General features: G+C 40.4%; 1 protein-coding gene across 2 annotated transcripts in view; it reads right to left on the minus strand.

Moving 5' to 3' along the window:
- LOC118269809 (cell adhesion molecule Dscam2) overlaps window positions 1-24,828 on the minus strand; it is a 150,808-nt gene extending 125,980 nt beyond the window's left edge. For both annotated transcript variants that reach the window (XM_050698747.1, XM_050698748.1), the window contains exons 1-2: window positions 24,656-24,828; window positions 22,122-22,185 (exon numbers count right to left, since the gene is read on the minus strand). In XM_050698747.1, the coding sequence (XP_050554704.1) occupies window positions 22,122-22,167 (46 nt within the window). In that variant the 5' untranslated portion in view covers window positions 22,168-22,185; window positions 24,656-24,828. The remainder of the gene's footprint in view (window positions 1-22,121; window positions 22,186-24,655) is intronic.
- Between the last annotated feature and the right edge of the window lie 752 nt (window positions 24,829-25,580).

A 25,580-nucleotide genomic window follows, 5' to 3' on the forward strand; every position in this document is an offset into this window, starting at 1 on the left:
AAATATCTGGCATACTTGGATTGCCCAATACCCGACCGCGTTACCGTCTAGACCTATCATTCCATTCCGTCCGAAATTCCACTTAAAATCCTAATATATCGCACAATGGCCGTCTAGGATTCCACGAAAACAATTTAAAGTTAAACAGAGCCAGTAATATTATATGAGGCGGGGCGCGTCTGCGGGCGGGCGGCTTCTTCTCAACACTTCATTTTAATTTAGGACGCGGTAATTACTTTAAACATTTTATGTTTTTTGTTAATTATATAAGAAGTAAATTAGTCGTTTTGTAGCAAGCACCAAAACGTTAATTGCGCTAGGAGGGTATTAAAATACTGCAAATGTCTCTGTGGATACTCTCGGAATTATACCTCAACGCGCGTGCACTCGTGGCCACATTAATATAGCTGACCTGTTCGAGTCCGGGACGCAAACATTGGCTCAGCTTGATAACGCACCACCGGGAACAGTAATACAAAAATATAGAGGATAGAAATACAATCGGACAGTTGAGTGCAACAATGTCGACCAATCTGCGGTTATACTGCTGCAGGCGATTAGTCGCGGTGGACGATGGCGGCCTACGTGCACAGTACAATGTGTGCCAAATATATTGTTAGGAAAAATGAACCCTATCGTCGATGTACAGGATGTAAGTGGACGCCAACCGCTCGTCGCTTGTCGCTAGGTGCACAAGCGCAGCCCGCTGAGGCAATCTACGGGTGCAACGCGCGTGATTAATGACGCCAAACAATTTGTGTAGCAACCTCTGTGTCCTGAATTCAAACAACACAATATTTGTAAGGTCGCTCTAGAGATACATAATAATGAGCAAATCCTAAAGTATAATACTTACCTCTACAAATATGTATAATTAAACTGGTTGTCCTGCTACGTGTCTATGTATAAAACCAGATACGTCAAAGGCGTTTTGGTTCAATTTCAGGATAAATATAAGATAATAAGATAGAGTACAAGCGTCTTGAAAATATTTACGTGTTTAAGTGTTTGAAATAAAATCAATAATATTCTTTTACTTCTCTAGAGTCTCATTATATTATTTAAGAAATGCAAAGTCCGACCCGCTGTAAGCGTATAACTTGCGGCAGTGAGCGGGCGGCAGCGGCGGGCGCGTACAATGCCACTCACGTGAGACGCGGAGTGATGTGCGCCGCGACTCACGTGATGTGTTGCTGTGCTAGATGCTACCGAAGTGTATTTTCGTGAGTGGCTGCTTATTCCAATATTTTTTCCTCCAATATTATATGTATAAGCAAGCTCGAGTTTTTGATTATACTTGATAATATTCCCACATTCCTAAGTTCATTATACAAACTCTGTCATATTATAATTTAACCGACTGTTGATAAGAAGGAAGTGATTATTTTTAATTACGTGTGCATAACATATTACACACAACAAAATTTCCTCAAGATTTATAGCAGCACTAGCTGGCCGGCAGCAGGCAGCAGGCAGCAGGCAGCACATAGCACGTAGCAGTGCTCGCCGGGCGCCGGGCGACAACTACAATGGTTTGTAATCTGGCACCCCGTTACACAGTACCGTATTGTGTTTGCACATCGGAACTGTTCGCCGTTCGCAGTGAATTTAATAAAGGAGTAAATCCGACAGACATCGTTAATGTCGGAATGGGAGTCTTGAAAGAGGATTAGAGGTCCATTCACTGCTCTAATTTGACTCCTTGTTATAGTCGATTGAAGTGGGACCTGAGATTGGCTCGTCGGCTAAGGTTATCAAATTCAGTGAAACATTCTCGCCTTGCCAAAATGATGTGTTCCGCGAAATACTTAAGTTTATGATTGTTCTGCTCATTGCGTTTACTGACCAATTTTCAACGTGCAGTATATTATTACATAAAATATAATACGAGATGTGAAATAATAATTTCGAACACAATCGTTACAAATTGAATTCGCGCTTCAGAACAACTCTTTGTTAACGGAGAAAATTTCTCAAAAATATTTTTTCCTTCTGACACACGTCTCTTGACCTATTTCTGTTCACAACGCAAAAGAAATCAATTTTACTTCAAGGTGTACTCGTACAGCTCTTTGAATTTCCTTATTATTACGTTCAACTCACGTGTGTACGGGCTCCTGGGCTTTAACTCGCTGGGACCTTCACAAACTCACTGATCATTGGGAGGAAATCACAAAATTAAACAGAAAATTATTTGCCGTGAAAATTGGAAAGCTAATATATAATAGATATGTGATATATGACTTCTTATTGATCTTCTGTATCCAGGAAGCAGATATTAATAAGACTTATCGCATCATTCGTAATTATATTCCAGTTCGCAGCATTTTTCCATAGCAGTCACCGCGCCGCGCGGCTTGCCTCCGTATCCATCCGGCATTAATGAAGCCGTACCTATCGGCGGGTAATAAAGTAAGATTACAGTCATTGTAAAGCCGCTTTGCTCAGATCTATAGACGTTAATATCGAGCCTCTCACTATCTGTGCGAACATCGGGAATCAGTGTAGGCAATTTCATAATTACTAAATCAACTGAAAATAATTCATCCCACAAAATAATTCGTCAGTAAGCGTTGACTACATTGCATTCTAGTCAGTTTCACACTTCTTAGAGTAATTTAGCAGCTTCGGATTTGGTTATAAATGTAAGGTGCTCAAGGACTGGTGGTGGCCAACGGGGTGGTTCTAGTTTTACTCTCCCCCCAATAAAGCTATATAACGATAAAAAATTCAACCAGTCATAAAAAAATATATATAATTTTCCAAGATTCATCCGAAGAGAGACAACAGGAGACAACTTCTATCTCGTGTTGTCTCTCTGTCGCCCCACATTAATCGCTACCGGCATTAAATCGTTACAATGTTTACGAAATACAATTACCGCGTACCAATCAGTTGCAGTAAATGTAGCACTGTGTGAAATATTTAATAAAATTCGCCGTATCATGTTTGATATTCGAAACGAATGAAAAATTCCGACCATTTTTTTAGTGAGTACGCCGATGTGTGACAGGGATAGCGCGTCGTCGTGGGATAGTGACAGAAGGTCCAGTACTGTTGCTTGTAATTATTCCTTAGTAAAGTAAAACAAAAGAAATACTAAGGACGCTTAGCCGCATCATCTAAAGTTCACTTGACTGTGTTCTTTAAGTTTCCTTCTTCATGAGGTGGACTATTTGTTGAGGTGTGAACGTAATCCGGCGGAAGATGATGGTAAACTACTTTAGAGTGTCATCGCCAGAAGGTGGACCTCGGGCTACGAAAGAAAGCAATCAGGATAACGCATGGATGAGAATGAGGTGGATACTAGAATTCAGAATTTTTGTTTCCGATTTTTGTCACGTTATAATACCTCATTAATTCCGCTAGATCCAGACGCACCTGGTGAGCAGACCTTCTGATGCAAGTTGTTTGCTGCAGCGGTAGTGTCGCTCGCTGCCGGCTGCTGGCGCGGCGCCAAATCGCGCGCTGGCCCATATAGGCCATTACCTACGTACCATTGTCACTAATTGCCTTTATAGCCCGCTCTGACATCCCTGTACATAGCTTACAATTTTCAAGCCAACAATTAATTTTATTTGTGATATTAAATTTTATTCGATAATTATACTCTTAATCGTTCAGTGGCAACAAAATGGCTCAACAATTACATCCATTTAACCCAGTTTTTCAGCAACAGTACAGCAAAGCCTGCCCTGTTTGGGTCAAACATAACAAACCGCCAGCGTATTATGTAAAAGTGAGCTGGTAAGCTGAGCACTGAGCACTCGGTACATTCCATTTGTAACGATGTTCCAAATTTGGTGACAAGCATAACTACGTCAAACGTTCTGAGAATGTGTACCTCCTACACACTACACACGGTCCTCAAAGGAATGGTCGAGCGCCTTGAATTAAGATCCACCAAAGTTAAAATAACACCTATGTAGTAATGTGGGATTATTTTCATGAAAACATTGTTTATTTTAATGGTTTTGCAAAATTTCGGCATCATGTCATTTGGTCGCCAAAGGAAGAAGTAGAGATGACACCTGTTTAATGTAACACCCAGAGCGCATATTCCAGACCTGCAAATTACCAAAAATTTCGTCTTACTTTTGCTAAAAGGCCCGAGACCTCAGGCTACTCGCTTGCACTTGCGACTACTTGACCAACGCCGCAGTTCATAAAATAATTTCACCATTTTCCGAGCAGGTGCTGCTTACGCCGCAACTTGTGACAGTCAGCTAAAGGCAGCGAGCTGGTGTCTAGTGGCTTGGAGGGGAGCCAACCAGTAGTGCGAGTAGTGCTAGTAGCGGTAGCAGGCACAGTGGGGCACACAAAGCTGCGAGCTTGCATCAAACCGCCCGTCGAGAGGCGGCGGTAGCTCCGTGCATACATTTATTGCAGGCCGTCTTTGATGACATTTATTTACATAATGTTTTCTATCTATAGTATTCACTTGTAAAAAGCACAATTAAAATACTTTCACGAAGAATATGAAGCTTTGTTTACATTTTTCCGAGTATTTGCACATTTGCCTACTTAACATGTAAAACGCGTTATTGTTCCATCTAAGCCATAAAAACCAGATCTGCGCGCAACACACAATTAAACCCATTGACAATTAGGATCGGTCGTGCACAAAAACAAATTAATTTCCTTTATTTACACAATCAATTCGGGGCGTGTTTCAAATAAGTTAAATCAACATTTTGGAGCTCCCCGCGCCCCGCACCCCGCGCCCCGCGCCCCGCGCCCCCCCCTGTCCCCGCGGGTCGCAGGAGGCGTGCGTGCACGAAGCATCCCAATGAACCGACACGTCCCCGCTTTCATTAACTGGAAACTGGTGTTTTTCCATACGACACGCCGGGGATTTATTGCTCGAACAAATTAAAACTTGCAATATTTCGATTGATGCCTTCCTGCACAGGACGCTGTTAAATCGAGTTTCCGAAAACGAATTACTCGAACTATCGTAAAATTGTATGAAGGTAATTAAGCGCGGACGTCCAGTAATTACAGCTGCATGTTTGTGCTGCTACTGATATTGTATTTTGTGACAACTTCATTCAACTTACGTGTGTGTGTGACGTCCAATCTGTTCATATTTTTGTCACAATAATATTTTTTAAAATAAGGTGAAACTAGGGCAAACGTGTATAAAAAACGAAAAAAATGGGTTAACCGAATCACCGGACAATACGCGAATACGCAAGGCTGGAGTGCAGTGAAGTGCGGTCGTAAAGCGGAATGGTACAACACTACGACACCGCGCCACGTACCAGTGGGAACAGAAGTCCTAGCGCGGTGGGGTCAGAATTAGTGCCGTGGGCCGGGAGTAATAAGTCACGTGGTTTCAATATACGTACACGTTTTTTCAAATGCCAGAAAACGATAGTGATTTATATTATAAGTCACAAATTCAGAATCTCAAGATTTTCGGTCAAAGTACAACCTGATGCTAGCTGGTTGTACTGTGAATTCTAACGACAGACATATTTTGATAGAAATAACTTTGACCGAAGTTTCACCGTGTACTAAAATAGACCTTTTGTCAGCAGTGTGTGTGGTAGAGCAGCGTCCGGTCGCATCAAAGGGTTTATACGCGGTCCGGTCGGACGGCGGCGGCGGCCGGCGTTATTGCCCACTGGACGGTTTATGACGGCGGAGCACTGCGAAACGTTTGCTCGTTTATCTTTGATACTTGAGTGGAAGCCCCACATAAAGTGTGACGTCATCATTAGCGGTGCACTGCCGCGCTGTGCTGTGCCGTGCCAGTCCACGGGCGCTGCCAACATTAGAGTCAGTCACTTAATTTGATGATCTACATAATTGAGTATATCTTGGAATAATCATAGTAAACTGATATTATGATCAAATATTTAAAGTGCAAGACACAAAAAATATCTCTAAAGTAAATATCTAAAGCAAAGTAAAAGTAACTAAGTATCGTGTTGCGAAAGATCTTCTTTGATTTCTTACTGTTACAGCGATTGCATTGTGCGGGAAATGATTTGTAAACAATCAAAGAGACCTGCGCCTTTTGCCGGCAGCGCGGCGGTAGGAGCGAGCGGATTGTCTTGCTTTCGACGTGAGGTGGTCTCGGTAGATACCCACTGTGACACGTCTTAGTAGACAAATTCATTAATACGTTTTATGACCATATCAGTTGTTCATTTTGATGTGGACAATGCCACTCTTACAAGTTTTTAAAATTTCCTTGAAGATATTTACGTAACAAAGTACTATTATAGAACTAGTTAGCTCAAATGCACGAGAAAACAAATCATCGATCAAGAGTCCCAGTGCTCAGTAATGAGGGCTTAAAGTTTAAAGGATTAACGGCGAGCGTTTTCCTAGGATTTGTTCGCGACGTCCGCTGCAAGTAGCGCCTCGGTTGCATCGCGTCGCCCGACTCTAAACAATGTGTAAACAGCTGCCGAGTCGAGGCCAAGTGTAGGTGACCGGAGTAAGCCGAGGGTAGCACTGTCGCGAACTGTGATTGTTTCATTACTACAGTCGACACTCGCTAATTCGAATATTTCGAATTATCAAATGTTCGAATGTTAGAATAGTTCTGTTACTACAAATTCTTTATAAACAGACAGAGATTGCACGATATTTAAGTACAACATAATCTGTTTTGTGTAAAATTGGTTTTATGTGAAATGAATCTCAATATATATCACAAAGTTTTGGTTTTTAACCCGAAAAACGTTATACATAGTTTTATTGCTACAATAGATTGTTCTGAAGCTTCAAAGAAGACGGGAAGTTGCATCGCTTTAACAATTTGTAAATAATAAGGCAATCTCTCGCGCTATCGGGCCGCAGCGGGCGCGGTGCGGTGTTGCAGGTAATAGTGTGTAGATCCGCGGCCGCGCTGCCGGCGCCGGCTTTGTTGAGGTTTACATTACTGGCGCCCGGCGCCTGCACACAACGTTCCGGGAAATTCCTCGGTTTTTACCAAACACGCGCCGTACCTGAAGTGATCGTCACCTGACAGGAATCTAATGAAATCCTTGCCACGTCCTCGTATGCTGGCACTTCTATTACAATGAGTAACGGGAACGCATTTAGCAATAACCGCAATTGCTATCACTCCTTACCGAATAGAAACTCATAACGTACGTAATGGTGCTATTGGCCGAAAGATAGTTGTTACATTGAACGCCGTGGTGGTCACCGGTGACCGACGTTAGCGTAGGATTTGCCTTCAACAGTCTTCTATTGGCAGTCAAAGACTTAAGTAAATTTGCTTGAATGAATCAAAAGGGATCGTTTTGTAATCGTTCTGAATCTATCAACAAGTTACTAGCTAATAATAGTAAGGTTTTGATAATTTCACTACAATACAGTAGGTATTATGTTTTACCGATGAAAGTATAATATTATAAGTAGGCACCTACATAGGCGTGTTCCATCAAAAGAATTTTTATTAACATTCCGATATATTGCTCAGATATTTGTCGTTTGTGTAAAATCTTTTACGGATAAATATAAATATGTACACCAATATCTCACACGTACGTAGAGTAGGTAACACACACACATACAAAGGTAGCCACTACATATACGTAAGTTTCTCTACTAAAGTCTGTCCGTGTCAGCGTAAACCCGTTCCTATTAATCGTAATGTAATTTGCTGGCGACTTCCAGTAAATCTTCGTGGAGACTGTGACCCTGTCAGCGTCGCCGTGTCAGGTGTAGCGGGGGGGGGGGGGAGCTGAATGACATTAAACGGCGCGGCGAGGTGGACAGGTAATAATGGTCGTGCTGAGCTGCCAGCGGACCTGCACGTCTGCCCCGCACCGACCGTCACGTCACTTACATTTTAAATTACGAATTGTGCAAAATGGCCGCCGCCGTCTCGTACTTACCTGCGATCATTCTTAGCAAGTTAAGTGAAGAAAACTTATAAAGCATTTAAATTCTAATTATTTTCAAAACGTTCTCTAAAACATCATTACATTTGAATTGTATAAAAGTGTAATCTGTATTCTAGAGGCTCTTTTTCTTAGATCAATTTCATCTGATTGATCGCAATCCGGTTTTATTTGGTGCCTCACCTCTTCGCTACCAGGTCTGGAATGGTCCGGAACAAACAATTGCTAAAATCCAATCAACAGACAAAGGGACACTTTTTCTCGGGTACAATTGTATCCGGCGGCGTTCACAGGGTTGCTCGGAGATCGCTTTACACTGATCTTTTGGTGTTCTATTTGATAAGCTTATTCTTTTATTTCATTTCGGTCGTTTCTACCGAAGTGTGCGACAAAGATTTCGTCGCTTTTAGCTTTAAGATTTATTGGATTTCTAACTTAAAAATCTTATAAGTACCTAATTTATTTTAACTCTTTTAATTAAGCTTTAGGTATTTTAATTTCTTGCAACATTTTTGGCTCGATTTACAGATAAGATTGCGTTCTACAGGAAATGAGAAGTCATTTTGTTGAGAACTAATTACATTTGTGGATAATTTAAAATATTTCTGAAGATTTATTGAAAAGTTACTAGCCCTGTAAAATGGCTAGACGTATGAAACCGCTACGTGGCAATTCGTCAAAGAGCGAGGGAGCGCCGCGTCAGCGAGGTGACGTCATTTGCATTGCAGCAGCCGGTGAACATCTGAACATCGCCCGCAAGATATTGCCATACTTTATTCTTAGTAAATGCTATGAATCGTTCGGGATTTGTTATCAAACTGATAAAGGTCTGTTGATTGAAATTTAAAGGAAGAACAGAACTACTTCTTAAGTTGTTCTACGGATACAGAAGTGTCAGTACTTCATAATGATGATGAACCACGTGGTACATACATTCAATGTTCGCGCACATTACGGTAAGCTGGCGACTAAACAATTTGCGAGCGAGCAGACGGCGGTGACACAGATGTAGAATGCTGAGCACGTCGGACCAGCGGCCGCGGTCCTAAGAGTCGCATTCAAATGTCCTCACAATACGCTCGCAGTATCCATTGTACGGCTCTTCAATGTGCACTCAAATTGCGGACGTCCTGACTGCTTGCTCCTTGTTGCCGCTTTGTGAACATTTAATATCGTTCAGCTCCGGGTGTCAATGCACAATTTGAAAGCGTTTTCTACGAAGTACTAGTGTACCTGCTGCCAATTGTATGGAGTTCGAACAACTAGAACACTTGTACTGAACATTTGTTCCACAACATTATTACTGTGCTCTTTGTGAGCATCCACTTGTATATTAATACAAAATGTATCACTTATAAATATATTATTGTGTACTTCACCGTTACTTAGATGCAAAAAATATAATTTAGATTGCAAAAATGTTATATTAATGCATCTGTACTGTAAAGTAACCAACTATTTGAAGATTTACCTATTAACTTTTCATGTCTTTGAACATCTGCATCTCTTGTTTCATCGTCTAAATCCTATATCGGGCAGTGCAGGGCGTGCCTGCGTGTTAGTGGAGCTACAAAGCTTATATAGAGGTAGATATATCGCAATGGTCAGTGCTCAATAATTCCGCACACATATACGAGTGGGTGTCGCATTAAACACAGCTCTCGTGTCCGCTTCGAGTGGCCTTATTGATTTTAGATTAATTACCGCGGTCGCACTGCGCCCGAGCTTTGAGCTCCGCGATCATTTCAATTTACCCGCGGACCATCGATATTTTGATTAAATCTAACCCGTTATGTAATCGTTGCGGATTGTCGTGTCATGAGTAAATGGGTCGCACATACAGGGGCTGGCAGGTGACGGTCACACTGACAGCTGTATGTCGTGGTAATGCAGCGTGAGCGGCGGCAGGCTGGAGGGGTTGGAGCGGCCGCTGCCCTCGTCTTATGTGGAATTATTACATCACACAGTTCTGTGGAGACCTTCTAATGTCGCAGGCAGTCGCAACATTGTACTTAGATCGTACCAGCTGTTGGAGTCCGGAGTCAATCTGGTACAATATTTAGAAATACAATATTTATACGTATAACTAACTTCGTTAATCATTTTAAAATAAAAATAGAATAGTTAGTCCAAAAGTGTACTACCTCTGGGAAACATTTTTAAAGTTACTTAAAATGATTAATATTGGACAGAAAGTTTCTTCACTTTATTCGGAGCGTCGATTTTATGAATGTCGTCATAATAAAATCTATACATATAATAAAATCGTAGAAAAGTGCTGTCTGTACATTGAAAATAAAAATAAAAAAAATAGCAGGGGTTATTGTTATGTCGATGTCGAACCCAAAAATGTAATTAACTTTTTTTTTGTCTGTTTGTCTGTTTGTCGGTTTGTCTGTTTGTCTGTTTGTCTGTTTGTCTGTGTGTCTATGCGCGCTAATCTCAGAAACGGCTGATCCGATTTGGATGCGGTTTTCACGAATATATTGTGGTATGCTTCAATTTACATTTAGTGTTTGTTTCATGTCAATCGGTTCATAAATAAAAAAGTTATGTCAAATTAAAGAATCACGTCGAACACTATTCTATGCTTATACCATTAATCTCCGCCACTATTTGACGGATTTGGTTGAAATTTGGTACAGATATAGTTTAGAACCTTAGAAAGGACATAGGGTTTTATTTCAAAAATCTATATCTATACATATAATAAAATCGTAGAAAAGTGCTGTTTGTACATTGAAATTCTAAATAAATTGGTTTCGTGGTATTTGTCAATTAATAAGTTTATTTGTTGGGTTTTCCTGGTTTTCTGGTTAAATTATTTAACGTAGGTTTAGTTTGATATCGATTATTAGTAGTTACTGTAGTTAGTTTTTTAATAAAATTGTAAGTCTAATTTCTTAATTAATTAGATAGATTAGATTTAAGTCGTTTCTTTTAAATTATTTAGTTTAAGCTTGGTTATTATAGCATAGAAGATAGGTTGTAATATAATTCCTTTTTTAATTGTTATAAATTCGTAATTCGTAGCTTTCTTTAGTTTTAAGTTAGTTTTCATCTTAAGTTCGGAAAGATTATAATATTTCTTTAGTTTAAGTCCGTTTTTAAACTATTTTTTCAATGCCCTAAGTGAGTATACGTCTATTAAATTCAAACGCAGAGCTCATTATGTTGATTTTTGAAGAGTTCCCTGGAATATCTTCTACATCTCATTTTTAAAGAGATTCCGCGAGATCGGGAACTATGTGGTTAAAACCAAAAATTTGCCGGAAGTCACTATTCCACGCGAACGAAGTCGCAGGCAAAAGCTAGTATGTAATTATAACTCGACTAAGTACTAAAAGGCCTACTACAACGCCCACCATGCCGCCGGCGACAATTATCGAACAGTTGACGGCACAATATTATCTCACACGGTAATTGAACAGGCAACACTAATACAGGCAGCCACGCCTTATTTCATTTAATCTAGTTACAATAATTACACATATTATATGCTGACTACTGCAAACCATGTTTCTATACAGATAGCTTCACTATTTGTATAATTACTTTGAGCCTTCTATATTTATTGAATTGTAAATCTGTGACTCTGAATGAGGGTATCCGAAGCGACCAAATGTGGTGTGCCTAGTGACGTCACTCGGAGTTAGTAACGGGAGGCAAACACACGTAGGTACGTACAATGTGTACACTGGTGCCCCCTGTGTGTGAACCTGCTGTACTGTGCAGCACCAATGCATCAACAGTATGTGTTCCACTGTCCAACGATGACGTCACCACATTTTAGACAAAACTATCCCCTAATATCATTGGTTTTCCTCCACTCAGTACAACGCGACATCCAAATACATACTTTCTCTTTCTAACTGCTGTCTGTTTGTTCGCAGGTACTTGTTTAATTATGTACAGTACTGCTTCGTTTAATATCTCTTGTCTTGCAGCCCCATTTGAAAGTTCACTTATTTCCCGCGGGGAAAATGTTAGTAAAACATAAAGAGTGCATCGAAATTAATTTAGTGCATGTTTCTAACATAGTATAAAGAAGCACTTAACAACAATCTGAGTCCACTTAGGTGGGTGAGTATTGAACATTAAAATAGAAAACTCTGTACTGCTGTTCTGAAAGTAGGGGAAATACTTAACTATTATATTAACCGTAGATACTGCACGGAATGAAACTTTCATTTTCTTTAACTATTAAAATGATCAATTAATACGTCCCGATACTTCATATGTTTTCGTTTGATAGAAGATCTCCTGTGTGCGATGCATGTGTAGCATCGTGAAAATAAAGCTACGTGGCAGGCTGTGGCAGATCGGCTGGAGCATTGTGTGCACTGGGAGTGCATGCCTGGCATTGTTGCTGCGGCCATTGTACTGCCAGCCGTTGTCATTTTGGCCAAGCACGCCATTCTGCCTGTGATGGGGAAACATCAGAATTCCATCACATGGGTGTGGTATTCTTTGAAACAACTATTTGATGTACTTCATTATCAATCAAACTATGAATTTTAATTTAATGTAGGTACTTTATTATTAAATGCTATCAAAGTTTTAGGTTTTGTTTAAACTACACTGAGAAAAATATACAAGTGCGAGCCTTAAACAAACTTTCAGACTCTGTCACCTTGTTTGGTAGTAGTAGTGGTAGTCGCACTTGCAACCAATCTATAACAGAAGCTACAACCATTTCAGTATTATGTACGAACTTATTATAGTTGAATCTACTGAGGTACTAAGTAATATCACCCTCACACACACTAGTATCAGTTACAGGAATTAATTGAAATGTTCGACAGTGCAGTCACAATGCAAGTTGGGTTGAACAAGAGCGAGCACTTTTGTCAGCACGGCACCGCGCGCCGCTCCGGTCTAATCCCGGTTTGATTGCGGCGGGATCGTTCGCATCGCCTCATTAATATCGGCGAGCCAGCATTTTTTATTACAGGGGCTTCCATCGATATGGTAAGTGTGCTAGCTTATCGAGAATTTAAGTCTATGTGTGTATGTGTAGGAGTTTAAGTCGAATTAGGGTCGAAAACTTGAGCAGATTTTTTAATTTTGGTTTTTGGTTGCTATTTGTTATTTATTGTATTATTGTGTATTTTGTGTAAATAATTAAAAAAAAAAAAAAAATTTATTTTCTTGGATTTGCTGTGTTACACATCATCGTGTTTATACATCACAAGCTGACCTCGAAGAACACGTTGAATAAGTTAATCATGCAAAGATCTACTACTGTTTGTTACTAAAATCAACGACTACTAATCAACTTGTCGACACGTTGCGTGACTTCCACTATCCAACCTTACAGGTGAATAAACACAATGTGAATAAAGATATCAACATATTCGAATGAGGGCAATAATGTGACGCGCGCCACTAATGTGGTAGTACCGTCGGCGGCGCGTGCCAGCCGCGTACACAGCGCGTACACAGCGCGTATACAGCGCGTGTTAGTTCTGCGTGGGCCGCTGTTTGCACTACAAACAATTATACAACAACGCCATTTACATACTTACACATCGAACAACTCGTTTACATGAAAATAACATTAATTATACGTATACATATTGCTGCTGTTCGTTTGTTACTCACTTACTGGAAATGAGATGGTTGCTGAACTGAACATTAATGATTCGATTCCGAAAATGAAAACATCCTCGAAAAATGTGTAGAGGACAAAACGGACGAGTTAGCAGCTCTATCCTAACCACACACGTATTTGTCCAAGTGTGTAACTGTAACTCACACCCAGCATGCGCGTACCAGGCCACATAATCAATGTAGATATATACTAATGTCCTTCCTGTAATCCTTGGCACATAATGTATAGACGTTGCCTAATCTCCTTACTTGTAGCCGACGTTAGTACAGATAGCTTTACGTCCAAATATAATTATATTAAGAGTACCCTCAGTGGCGGTGTAATTAATAAACTAAGTCAATTTATGTCGTGAGAAGCTACACCTATACAAGCAAAGCGTACGGCATCCCCAGCCAATCATTAGCCACTCGTAAGTTGCGAACATCTCACAAGTTGAACTAACGCTATCTCCGGCGCGAGGGTAACCGGCGCAAGTTTACAGCGGCGCCGCATTCCCAATAAGACGAGTATCTCAGATCGAAGGGTAGCAGTGCACGGGCCGCACGGCACTCCCGGGGCCAGATATTGTAAAGTTCCCATCAAACTGTGCTCCGTATCAGCAAGTCAAATATAAGGGAGCGCCAACACTGGCCCGAGGAGCTGCTTTACATAAAGTTAAATGTTCCCGCGCCCAGGGACTCTGCGTGACTACATTTACAGGTAATGTGCTGGCATCGCAACATTGTTACTGCGAGGCGAACGATAATACTCGAAATGTATCGAATTGTACAGTCGACCTTATATTCAAATTGCCACTAGGTACGGAGAGTCGAGTACTTAATGTTAGGTTATCAAAATATTAAAGTCCTCGACTATGACTTACTTTATTTGTTGAGGAGAATATAAAAGGTGATTGTGTATTGCGTAACTGAATTGTTTGATCAAAAAACTTTTTTACTAAAGTTGGAGGAAAGTTACTACTTATTTAAAGAAGAATATTACCTTCTAAAATGAGTCAAACATCTGAAAAATATCCTGTAATGCACAGAACTAGATCTTGATGTGTTTGACTTATAATATTTCACAGAAACAAGAACCGCTCCCGCTGGCAGCGCCCGCTACCGCTCCGCCTGGTATCGCGGCTCCTCGGGGACGCATCATCGTTACACTTGCCGGAATAATTTCCATTGTGAAAGCAAACAGACGCCCGACGGCAGCGCCCGACTGAGAATATCTAATGTGACTGAGAATACTATGATGACTGAGGAACTACGACTGATCAACGTCATCATCATCATACATTCAGCATAACTTTTAGGTTCCTTTGGTTATAGTTTGGTCGGAATGTCGGAGTGTCGATACATACAGTTTAATTAGAGTGATACCTTTGATTGTATTGAGCACTCTATTATTATTAGACGGTTTAATTACCTAAATAGCACCGGGTACCTAGACTTAATGCCTAATAACATAAGTGCGTATTAATGAAATACTGGAGTAAGTACATAGTACTTGTTATACATGTGTTTGTGCTCGCTCTACGAGTGAGGGTAAAAGCTGAAAGAAGTAACTCCTCGGTGTGTGTGGAAGTGTTTAGTGTTGTGTTCTTAGGACGGAGCGCAGCATGACGGAGCCGAAATTAATAACATGATCAAACAGTCGCCGCTAGAGTGCGTCACAGTCAACATGATAATCCGGCCGCCGGTCCCGGGGGTATCAGCCGGGAGCCGGCAGCCGGCGCCCAAAGCCGGCCGTTCGTAGTCCAGTCACGTGGCAAGCTGAATTTCTAATTAATCCACAGAATCTCAGAGCTCCACTTGTTTATCGTTTATCAATTGAGAGCTCGAGTAAGGTGCTCGTCTCGTTATGTCGTTAATGGTGTACAAGTGCCGCGCACGTCGTTTACTTCATGCCTGCGCTGTGTCAGTATAGAAATCGTTCGAACATCGACGTAATTACTTAACAAAGTTTGACCACACAGAGAGCTTTTATTACTGCTTTTATTTACCTGCAACCTCTAATACTTGTATACTTGTCACACAGTATTAAGACATGTAATTCCCCACATTATGTCCGAATGGTGACGTAAAAACTAAAGACGTGCTGTCGTCATCGATCACCGCGGCCATCAGCGGACAATGTCACGGAGTACGTAGTGTATGGAGGCGTCACTCCGCCGACCATTCATCATTAACGCTCGGTTTGTCTTACTGCCCGACTCTTACAACTACTCGCGTCCTTTTGGTTACGTCACATTTCACTGGATATTTCGCTCCAATTCATACACACTCTGTTAGTTTCTAGATGTGTATGAACGAACAAATACTACAAGAACAACGGGCACACTATCAATTGGCGAGAATCGAATCTCGTGCGATAGCTAACGTTGTTGCTGGAATGAGGTTTAAAGAAAATAGTGTCGGGAAAGCAGTTCGTTAGATTTATCACGAGAGACACGCTACGTGCCGATGATGGGACGATGCTTCATGTAGGTCCGACGTGCAATTGGAAAAATTCTCGTCTTTTCGAATGAAACTCAATAACAGAGTATCTGTGTTATGTTGTTCATAAAACAAATAGTTTTATTGTTAGTTAGATAGGTGATAGTAGAAATAACAGCATGCACTAGACGGTGGGAGCGGGGGCAGGGTAGTGGGTTTGATTGTCGCACGGAGCTTTGATTCACAAATTTTTGTTTCAAGACTGGATGTCATGTGTATGTGAACTTGTAAATATAATTTACCCATGACATAGAAGGCATCCAGTATGGGACAACGTTATCCTTTAATTAAAAATACAGTAATTATGGTCAAAATGTAAAAATGTATATAATGTGTCAATGAATCTCACTCATCAATACGATGTGTCAACAGATATAATTATTATTACGTTCTGCTATTACAAATGGTTGGGTCCTCTAAATACAGAACATATTATTAATTAAGACACCACATCAATCACGCCACTCTCACAGAGTGAGTGTCACAATACTCAGAGCGAGTCGAACACAAAACTGACCTCTCCAATAGTTCCCTTAATTAATTAGAAGAGGCCGCCTATTCACATACCAATACTATACATGGGAATTACATACATTACATACTAACTAAATGAATTTATATCTTCTAATACATTATAGTATCAGGGAAGCCTTTGTCCAGCTGTGGACGTCTTCAGACTGTTGTTGATAATGAGTACTAAAGTATGTACTATTAAATATGGTTAGAGGCGTTACAAGTGCGTTGCCGGTTAGGAATTTAAGGGTTGTTGGGGAATCGGTGTTTGGGCAGATCGGGAAAGGGTAATTGGACCTCCGTTAAAAAGCATTGTTTCACATCGGTTTTCTGTGAGGTCGTGGTATCACTCGACTGGACTCGAGCTGGCCCTTTCACACTGAAGCATGGCTCTTCCACACTTCCGAAGCTTTCATTACTTGCATTCGACTGTTGATAAATGGTGAACAGTATAATGATAAATGATATTTATTTTGCAAATAGGTTATAAAATAACACTTTTACACGTCAATCTCTTAAATAACTAGATATACCCACAGATGTCATTTTGTGTACTGTGATATAGGGCGGACAGATGACGTGTCATGTTCACTGTACAGACACTAAACTTATCATTATTACCCTAATCTGACAAGCTTTGATAGATTTACGACTTTATTACAAAACGATAAAGTTTAAATCTATTGAATTGATTGGAGAAGTTTGAGCTAATAGCGTTTGTATTGCAGTGCAGCGTGTCGCTGTCGCTCACTGTCACTGCTCAGCTGCCACTGATCTCTCACGCTGACACGTGCAGCGTGCAGCGAGGAGCAGCATCCGCACTCGATACACGCACACTACGTGTACATTGTACTAGATTATAAACATTCACTGAACTTCTTGAGATGCATATTAAAAGTCAACAAGCGCACGAAACACTCACGCGCCAGTAGGTCCATATGTATATCCATATAAACTTCCAGGGGTAAAACTTACTTGTAATAGTCGTGATTTTCTACGATTTCTATTCTTATTCTTTTAAATATCAGATCGATTTGACGCCAGGAAGGGGGTAAAATTCGAATAACTAGATTTGACCCAAACAAACAAGCAGCTAAAAACTGTTTTATAAATGTATTTAACAAAATGATGCTCCGTACTAAAACACAGCCATAAAAATGCTAGATGTTTAACATTGCCATTGTGCAATTGTAATGTAAAACAAGTGCAGCTGGACTGTGGGAAAAATTGTTTAGTTTTCGTTTCATAATTCGCATAAGTTTAGTGTTTACTGTCAGAATCGTTTACCGAGCGTACTTGAAGCAGGTAGACCTTCCAAACACGACGCTGGGGAATTTCAGCAATTTACTTTGTTTATTCAAGTTGGTGTGTTATTTATTGTACTGCCGGCGCATGTTACGTGCCTACATTATGGGGATACCTGTGGTCGCCACTGGGACCAAGGTCACGGTATACTCCGTGCTGATGTCTTGACCGTGGTGACATGTCCAATGTCGATACACATGCAATATTTACAACTTTATTTGTACACACAGAACATGACAACAAACCGCTTTTTTATTTGCATTTGTGGTATATACTCTGATTAAATTTTAAGAGAGAAGAAGCTACAGCATCATGAACAAAGTAAAAGTAAGTAAAGTTAACTGTGACCCGGGATAGAGTCACAAAAGTATTTAATTCACAAATTCTTCACGAATTTACCGACATCGAGTGTGCAACGACACATCACACAGATACTTGCAATGTCCCACATTTTGGAACAATCGATATTTAATTTGGAACGTCATAGGTACGATTGTATTTGTATTAAGTGGCAATATGGCGGCCAGATATTTGGCGCCAATGTCGGCCATGATGCGAGGCTGCAGCGCGCGGCGGTTAATTTAAACTGACAGCGTGGGGATGAACGCGGCCCCGTCACACTGTACGTGTGTACGTACAGATACTGTACATAGTTGTGCAGTACGTACGTGTACGTAATCAGGTGACACCTTTGTTTATCTATGGACATTTAAAAGTTAAAAAGTCAATTCCAATCTTCATTAAAATATACTAAACTTGTACGATTGAGTTAGCATTAAATATTCTTTAGTATTAAAAGTAGGTACTTTGTAAAATATTTACGGACCTGAGCCTGATATGTAAAATATGGCTGTTTGTTTTAATATTCAGTAGCACAAAAATGCCTCATTCGTTGGAAACTCATATCACAAAAAGTTGAACTTTGTAGTGCTCTCAGTATAATTCTCCGGTTCATAGAGAAACAGCTGCAATTCGAAAGCTGAAAATGTTTGAACAAAACGTTGTCTAAAATGTTGTCAAACATATTTATTAACGCGCCGTTGCACATTCATATACTTGTAATGTTCCAACCGTAAACTTCGAAATCCTTTTTAAAATTGCAGTCGGCTGGTATGATGCATGTAATTAAAAAGTGGGGCAATGTTACATGCAGCACCAATACTGATGGAGCTCGCACTGCGACTATTGTTTACCAGTCGCGGGATCTAGTGAGACTGGTCCTGCAGAAGTAGGGGGTGCGGGTGGTGGGGCTCCGATGAAACCGCGAGGCTTTGATATTCGCACCGGCTGCCCGTGATGGATATGTTGATACACGGACGGAATGTCGGAATTAAAATTTATATTTAAAATCTCGTGTATTTTTTCAATGAGAATAATCATTAGCGGTTCACTTTTAAAATATTGCTCGACGATTGGTATTACGTGAAATGTGCTCGGCGAAATTACACGTTAGGAGTAGTACGGCGCGCGGCGGGTGGTGGGGGGATTGAGGCCAGGACCTGCGTATGAGCTGAGTGCGGCGATGCATGGCTGCACGCTGGGTTCAAGTGTTGCCTGTACCGATGTATTTAATTAAAAATAACTCCGAGTATCATTAGCATTCGTTACATACATGAAGAACTATATTGGTTGGTAGCATCGATACACTGCAGCCACAGGAGCATTCCTATTAAATTAAATGATTACACGGGGCCACTGGCGCGGTGCAGTAAAGTACGTGAGGCGGTGGGTCGGCCGCTGGGTGCGAGTGGGCTGTGCGGCTGTATCCACACACGCAGCAAATATTTGGAGGGCCCTACAGAATATTATTTGTTTTGGATCGTCTTGTTTGTGTGTCTTCCGTTCCTGTAGCGGCGACATTATGAACAAAACTTTATTGTGCGCACGTAACGGTCCGTTCTATTTTTTGCGATATTTGTTGTTTTGCCACAAAATACTAGAACTAGTATCTGTACCGAACTGTATTAAGTGCATGGAGAGCCTTCCATTCGCTGGGGAACTAGCGGAACCTCGGAGGCGGATATAAGCCTTTAATATTAAAACCAATCTCTCTCACGACACGTTCAAACTACACAATTGTGACGTTGCATTACAAGTGTTCCTAGATCGCAGCGGTTTGTGGTCGCACTCGGACAGACAGACACATTTTATATTTCAAATTATTTTATAGCATTAATTGTGTGAAGTACGAGACAAGAAGGATGATATTGTTATCTTGGAGACATAACAAGTTGTGCAAACAGCCACATTTATTGTGATTACTTATGAAACTACTCCGTAATTTTGTGATAGGTTCCTAATTTCGTATGTATGTTATTATGTAGGTAGTATTTACCTAACTAAATAAAAATATCCCTTTATAGTAGTGATTCGGTGGACCCCGGCCCCGCTCCCGCTGCCGCCGCCAGTCGCGCCGTGCAGGCGGCGCAGTGTCACGCGCGCGACATGAGTCTCGCGCCGCCCGCCGACACCTACTCTATATACTAATGCACACGGAGCCGGTCCCGCAGGATGAAGCCAATATTTATTACCAGCACATCTTTTATTCAGATGTCCACGACTCTCATCTATACGGAATTACACACGATATCCGATGTCGCTTGGCTCATGATGCCAGTCGTTTCAAATTTGTAATGTGTTATTTATTACAACTACCGTATTCTGTGAAATGGGTGGAAATTTCTGGTCTGTAATTTAAATGAATTTTCGCTATATACCTAGTAGAATATATCAACGACTTGGTTGGGTCTAGGAAATTATAATATATTTTCTAAGTTAAGTGAGGAAATCTTGAACCCTTTTATCATAAAATCAATTAAAAGTTTAAAAAAATCTTTGCTAAAAGGCTTTGTTTTTTATCTTACAATTAGTTGTAAAACCTTGAGTGAAGAACTTAAGTAATATGACTTGAAATATGTACTTCAATTTGAAAGTAATTGTGCCACGGGAGGTTGAATACTGCCGCATCTAGAAAATGATAGGCTTGGGGCAGTACAGCGCGAGTAATGTAGACCGTGTGGCCAGATCATTGTGATAGCGATTACAAAAGGTTATGCAAATCGGTTCCGTGACAATATTCCGCCTAACGCCGCGCCATTACTAACCGAATTATCAAAAACAATTCTCCGTTATTACAATATGAATACGCTGTTTTAATGGCCGCAATAACATTCCGCCAGTCGATAACCAATCGTAACCACATAGCTTTTGAGCTCTTATTCCCGTATCCCCGATTCAACAAATTCTTGATTGCCATCGAATTCAGTTTTAATGCTTGACATTAAGGTTGATATTTGCGTGTGTCGGTGATGTGGAAGTTTGTTTTATAAACCGTGTCCAGCTATAAATCAAGATTGATGAATGAATTCGTTGGATGCAGCGGAAATGTGATGTGGTTATGTGTTTGTGATCGCTCCACAAGAATGGAAGCCGGCCGGCAGTCCGATAGCGCCTTTACATTACACCGTGATAATATTTCAGTAGTTTCCGTGAGCTAAGAAGTACAATATATGACAATGAATCATTTTGATAGGTTTTCTCATGAATTGTAAATGTTCATTATTTCACACTTACTTTCTTCTAGGTAAATAGAGGTATGATTGTGTTGTGTTTGCAACTACATAAAGTTAGTTCAAATGCAACATCACAAGTGGTTGCAATTACAACTGACGTAACAAAAGATTTGAGTTAATTTTGTTCGTTGGACAAACTTTTGTTTTTGTAATAGTTTTTATTTTCCAATCCCTTCCCTCGCAGCAGTCTACTGCAACTTACTTCGGCAACGTATTCTTCTGCACAATATAAACATGCGACAAAGTAATTAACTAAACTCGAACGACCACCGAACGGTTGGCTGCCGCACTTTCACCCCATTTACTAATTACGTGGTGAGCAGCGACCCAGCCCGTGAGTCCCACGAGTGCCTGCAGCTACTGTCGGTGCTCCCACATGATGCCGCGGTGGCTTGTTGTGGGCCGCATTAAACGAGAGTGCACTCCATAGTAAATTAACTCATGCATACTCTGTTATGAAGCGTATTAAAAGTAAACATGTGTTTTAAGTAAAGTTGAAAACGTCTGTCATAATGCTATCATAAAATACCTGTATTATTACAAACTAAAATGTCTTCTCGTGGATTTTGACCTCCTATCTCTCCGTCGTAATTCTTCTTATTCTACAAACGGGAGTTTCCTTCCAAAATCATTATTTTGACACGATTAACTTAGAAATAAATACACTATGTCTTAATTACCTATAAAAGATGATGTACTCCAGTACTCGTATTCCAAAAGACTTAGTATATGTAGAAACATATTAGTATGTTGCTATGCTAGCACTCACCGGTCACGATGAGTACCACCAGCGCGGGCAGCACTGCAGGCAGCATGGCGGACCGACGAGTAGTCTGCGGACAGGGAAATAATGTCCTTCATAAAGTTAAACTAATCTTAACAAGATATTTCCATTTTAACCTAGTATCGATTAAAGTTGCCTCTTGTCATATATGTAATATCAGAGTCAATGAGTGGTTTTAATTAAGTATCAAACTTTTCAATGTCTAATAGCTTTTGAAAACTTTACAATATTTGTATAGAAAACTTAATTCTATAAACTTAACTCGACAATCAATACTATTGCTATAATGTGTCTCATGTTGCAGTTAAAAGGTGTCACATGTCTGTGTGTAGGTACATATGTTTGTCTACTTGCAGTTTGACGTAGATGACATATCATGTTACGGGACTGTCCCAGGCTACCTGTGTTTGCTAATGATACATTTAACAATGTGCACTGACGGTAGAAGACTGTCTGCAACGCACTTGTGATCCCTTGTGTTGCAGGTGTATGTACAACAATGACCGCTAGTTACGCGAGTAGCGCTGATATTAGTATAAAACTCATATATTAATTTATATTATATGTACTTGTAACAAGCATATCTGTAGTGACTCAGTTGTGTGTTGTCCTACACTTATTTATGCGCCTAAAAAGTAGTAGTTGGTTGAAGTTTAATTTTCAGTAATAGTGTGAAATATTGGAAAATATGTAATGAATGTGTAATTTACTAAGAATATTGTTTGTGAATAATGTAAAAAATATTATGCACTAGCATCATAAATTTAAAATAAAAATAAAAGTTACAAGTTTTAGATAATTTTCTCTTAATTTAATTCACAAAGTAAAGAATATAGTAACAGGAAGTTGCCCGCGGCGTGTCGTGGCGTGTTGTGGCCAGTTATAAATAAGAGAACAACAATCGCGCGGCAAGTGACCGCACACTACTTTACAACTCACTACAACACACGACACACTACTTCACGACATAGTACTTCACTACACATTAACATTGTTTTAATTTATTTTAATTCTTTTGTCCCGTCCACTCGGAAGTGGTCGCGGTGAGACTTTACGTACAGTTACTGTAAACTGTTTGCCTTTGTACTTGATGCTTACTTTGTCATTATTTAAATAGACGCCACTTAGCTTCTTTTTACGACGTCTCGTGTTATAATAATTAAATCTAAATGTAGTTAATTTGGCTTAGGTTTGTGTTTCAATCCATAATTAATGTCCATGTATTAATTATCAAATAAAAATAAAGTACAATATCAAACAACTGCTTGAAGAATCTTCTTCTTTCTACAGCCCATTACATCCACTGCAGGATATAGGCCTCCTCCAATGCACTCCATACACTTCGGTCTTTTGCCTTCCTTCTCCACATCGGACCTGCGGCTTTCGCGATATCATCGCTCCAGCGAGCTAGCGGTTTCCCTCGGTTCCTGTGGCCCGATCTTGGTCTCCAGTCAAGCACCTTTTGGCTCCATCTTCCGTCCTCCCTACGGCTTATGTGCCCGGCCCATTTCCACTTAAGCGAGGCTACTCTTTGAGCTATGTCGGTGAGTTTTGTTCTCCTTCTGATCTCGGTGTTCCTGATCCTGTCTCTCAGTGATACACCTAACATAGCTCGTTCCATAGCTCGCTGTGCCACCTTAAGTTTTTCCATGGCTTCCACTGTGAGGGTCCAGGTTTCACAACCGTACGTCATCACGGGGAGGACGCATTGGTCGTACACTCTCCGCTTTAGGCTCATAGGCAGTTTCCCTTTCAGGACATCCTCCAGTTTATTGAAGGCTGCCCATCCTAGCCTGATCCGCCGCTTTATCTCTTCCTTTTGAGCATTTTTATCGAGGGAGAGCATTTGACCTAGGTAAATGTAGTGTGGAACTCGCTGTATTTTTTGCCCATTTACCTCAATATGATCCACACCGTCCTGGGTCATAAATTGGGTTTTATTGATATTCATTTTTAGGCCGATTTTACACGAGGCTTGCTGCAAGTCCTCGAGCATACTTTGAAGATCTTCTACAGAGGTGGCTATAATAGCAATATCGTCAGCAAACCTTAAATGTGTTAATTTCCCTCCGTTTATATTTATGCCTTTATTGGACCAATCTATTGTGCGAAACATATCCTCCAGTGCCGATGTGAACAATTTTGGCGAGATGGTGTCACCCTGTCTTACACCACGAGACATTTTAATTGGGTCTGTCAACTCATGCAGGCTTATTTGTAGGGTAGCCTTGCTGTATATGTCTTTGATGACTTGAACATATCGATCGTCCACGTTGGATCGCTTGAGTGCATGAAATACAGCCCAATGTTCCACAGCTTGAAGAATAATAATTAATAATTACTTAGAGCTACTTCCATGAAGTCCTTTGAATAACTCATTATGCTAAACATTGTAAATTAATTATCTTGTTTCAGTTACATTTCTTAAAATAGATAATAATATCTAAAAATAGTTTCATTTTTGTTTTTATTTACTAAAAGTAAGTGAGTTCGGGAGTAGAACATAACAATACACTTACAGTATGCAGTTAGTATATCGGTAGTAAGTCAATGATCAAGTTCGTCCTGCCAACATCCCATAGCACTCAGTCATAATAAACTATTCAACACCAAAGTTCACCCGCGAAATACTTTCCGATGTCGTAGCGCGCCGTAGCTCTACGGCGTAGCAGAGGACCGCGCGCCTACACACCGAACTCGCGAATGGCGGGAGACGCTACGCGCTACGCCGCTACGAGGAGCCGCTCCGCTCCGCGACACAGCCTAAAATATTCACAGCACAGATGTTCCAATAAAGCAGTACGACAATTGATTCGCTGCTGCTCAATGTTCGAGTTAAACTTTTATACGCACATTCGTATAGGTAAGCGCCTCATTTCGTATTCGCTTGTTTCGGACATAATTGAATATGAGACCGTGTTTTGCACAGATTAACGTGGCTTTGTTTCATTCCTATTGTGCGAATTTCGATTAATAATTAAATTAGGCAGTCGGGTTGTAGGTGCTTATACATGTTTGAAATTAGTTTTCGGTCGTTTTGGGAATATAGTTGCTGGAGACTTTTAATTATCACTGTAAGTGATTTTATACCGTAGACCACTGCAATAAGGTCAGTAATTGATTGTACCAACGAGACCACAGCCATAATGAGAACGGTTCTGTTATAATAGTGGTCTTCCTATTAAAACAGTTTATGTTTTATACCTCGTGATAATTGTATTCTGTACATTGTGTCTAGTACTTCTAGTTATTATAGTCATGTAACTGTTTCCATGTAAACGAGCACTACTTGTGCGAGTATATTCTGTTATATAAACCTGCTAAACTAAGTGTCACTTACATATAACACATGGACCTGACCCGCGCAGCACGTCATTATAAATACAAACACACGCTGCCAGTACCCGCCTACAAGAGACTACAAGTTTACTTCGTTCAAGTTGC

This window comes from Spodoptera frugiperda, chromosome 15 (genome assembly GCF_023101765.2).
Source record: "Spodoptera frugiperda isolate SF20-4 chromosome 15, AGI-APGP_CSIRO_Sfru_2.0, whole genome shotgun sequence".
NCBI classification, from domain to species: Eukaryota; Metazoa; Arthropoda; class Insecta; order Lepidoptera; family Noctuidae; genus Spodoptera; species Spodoptera frugiperda.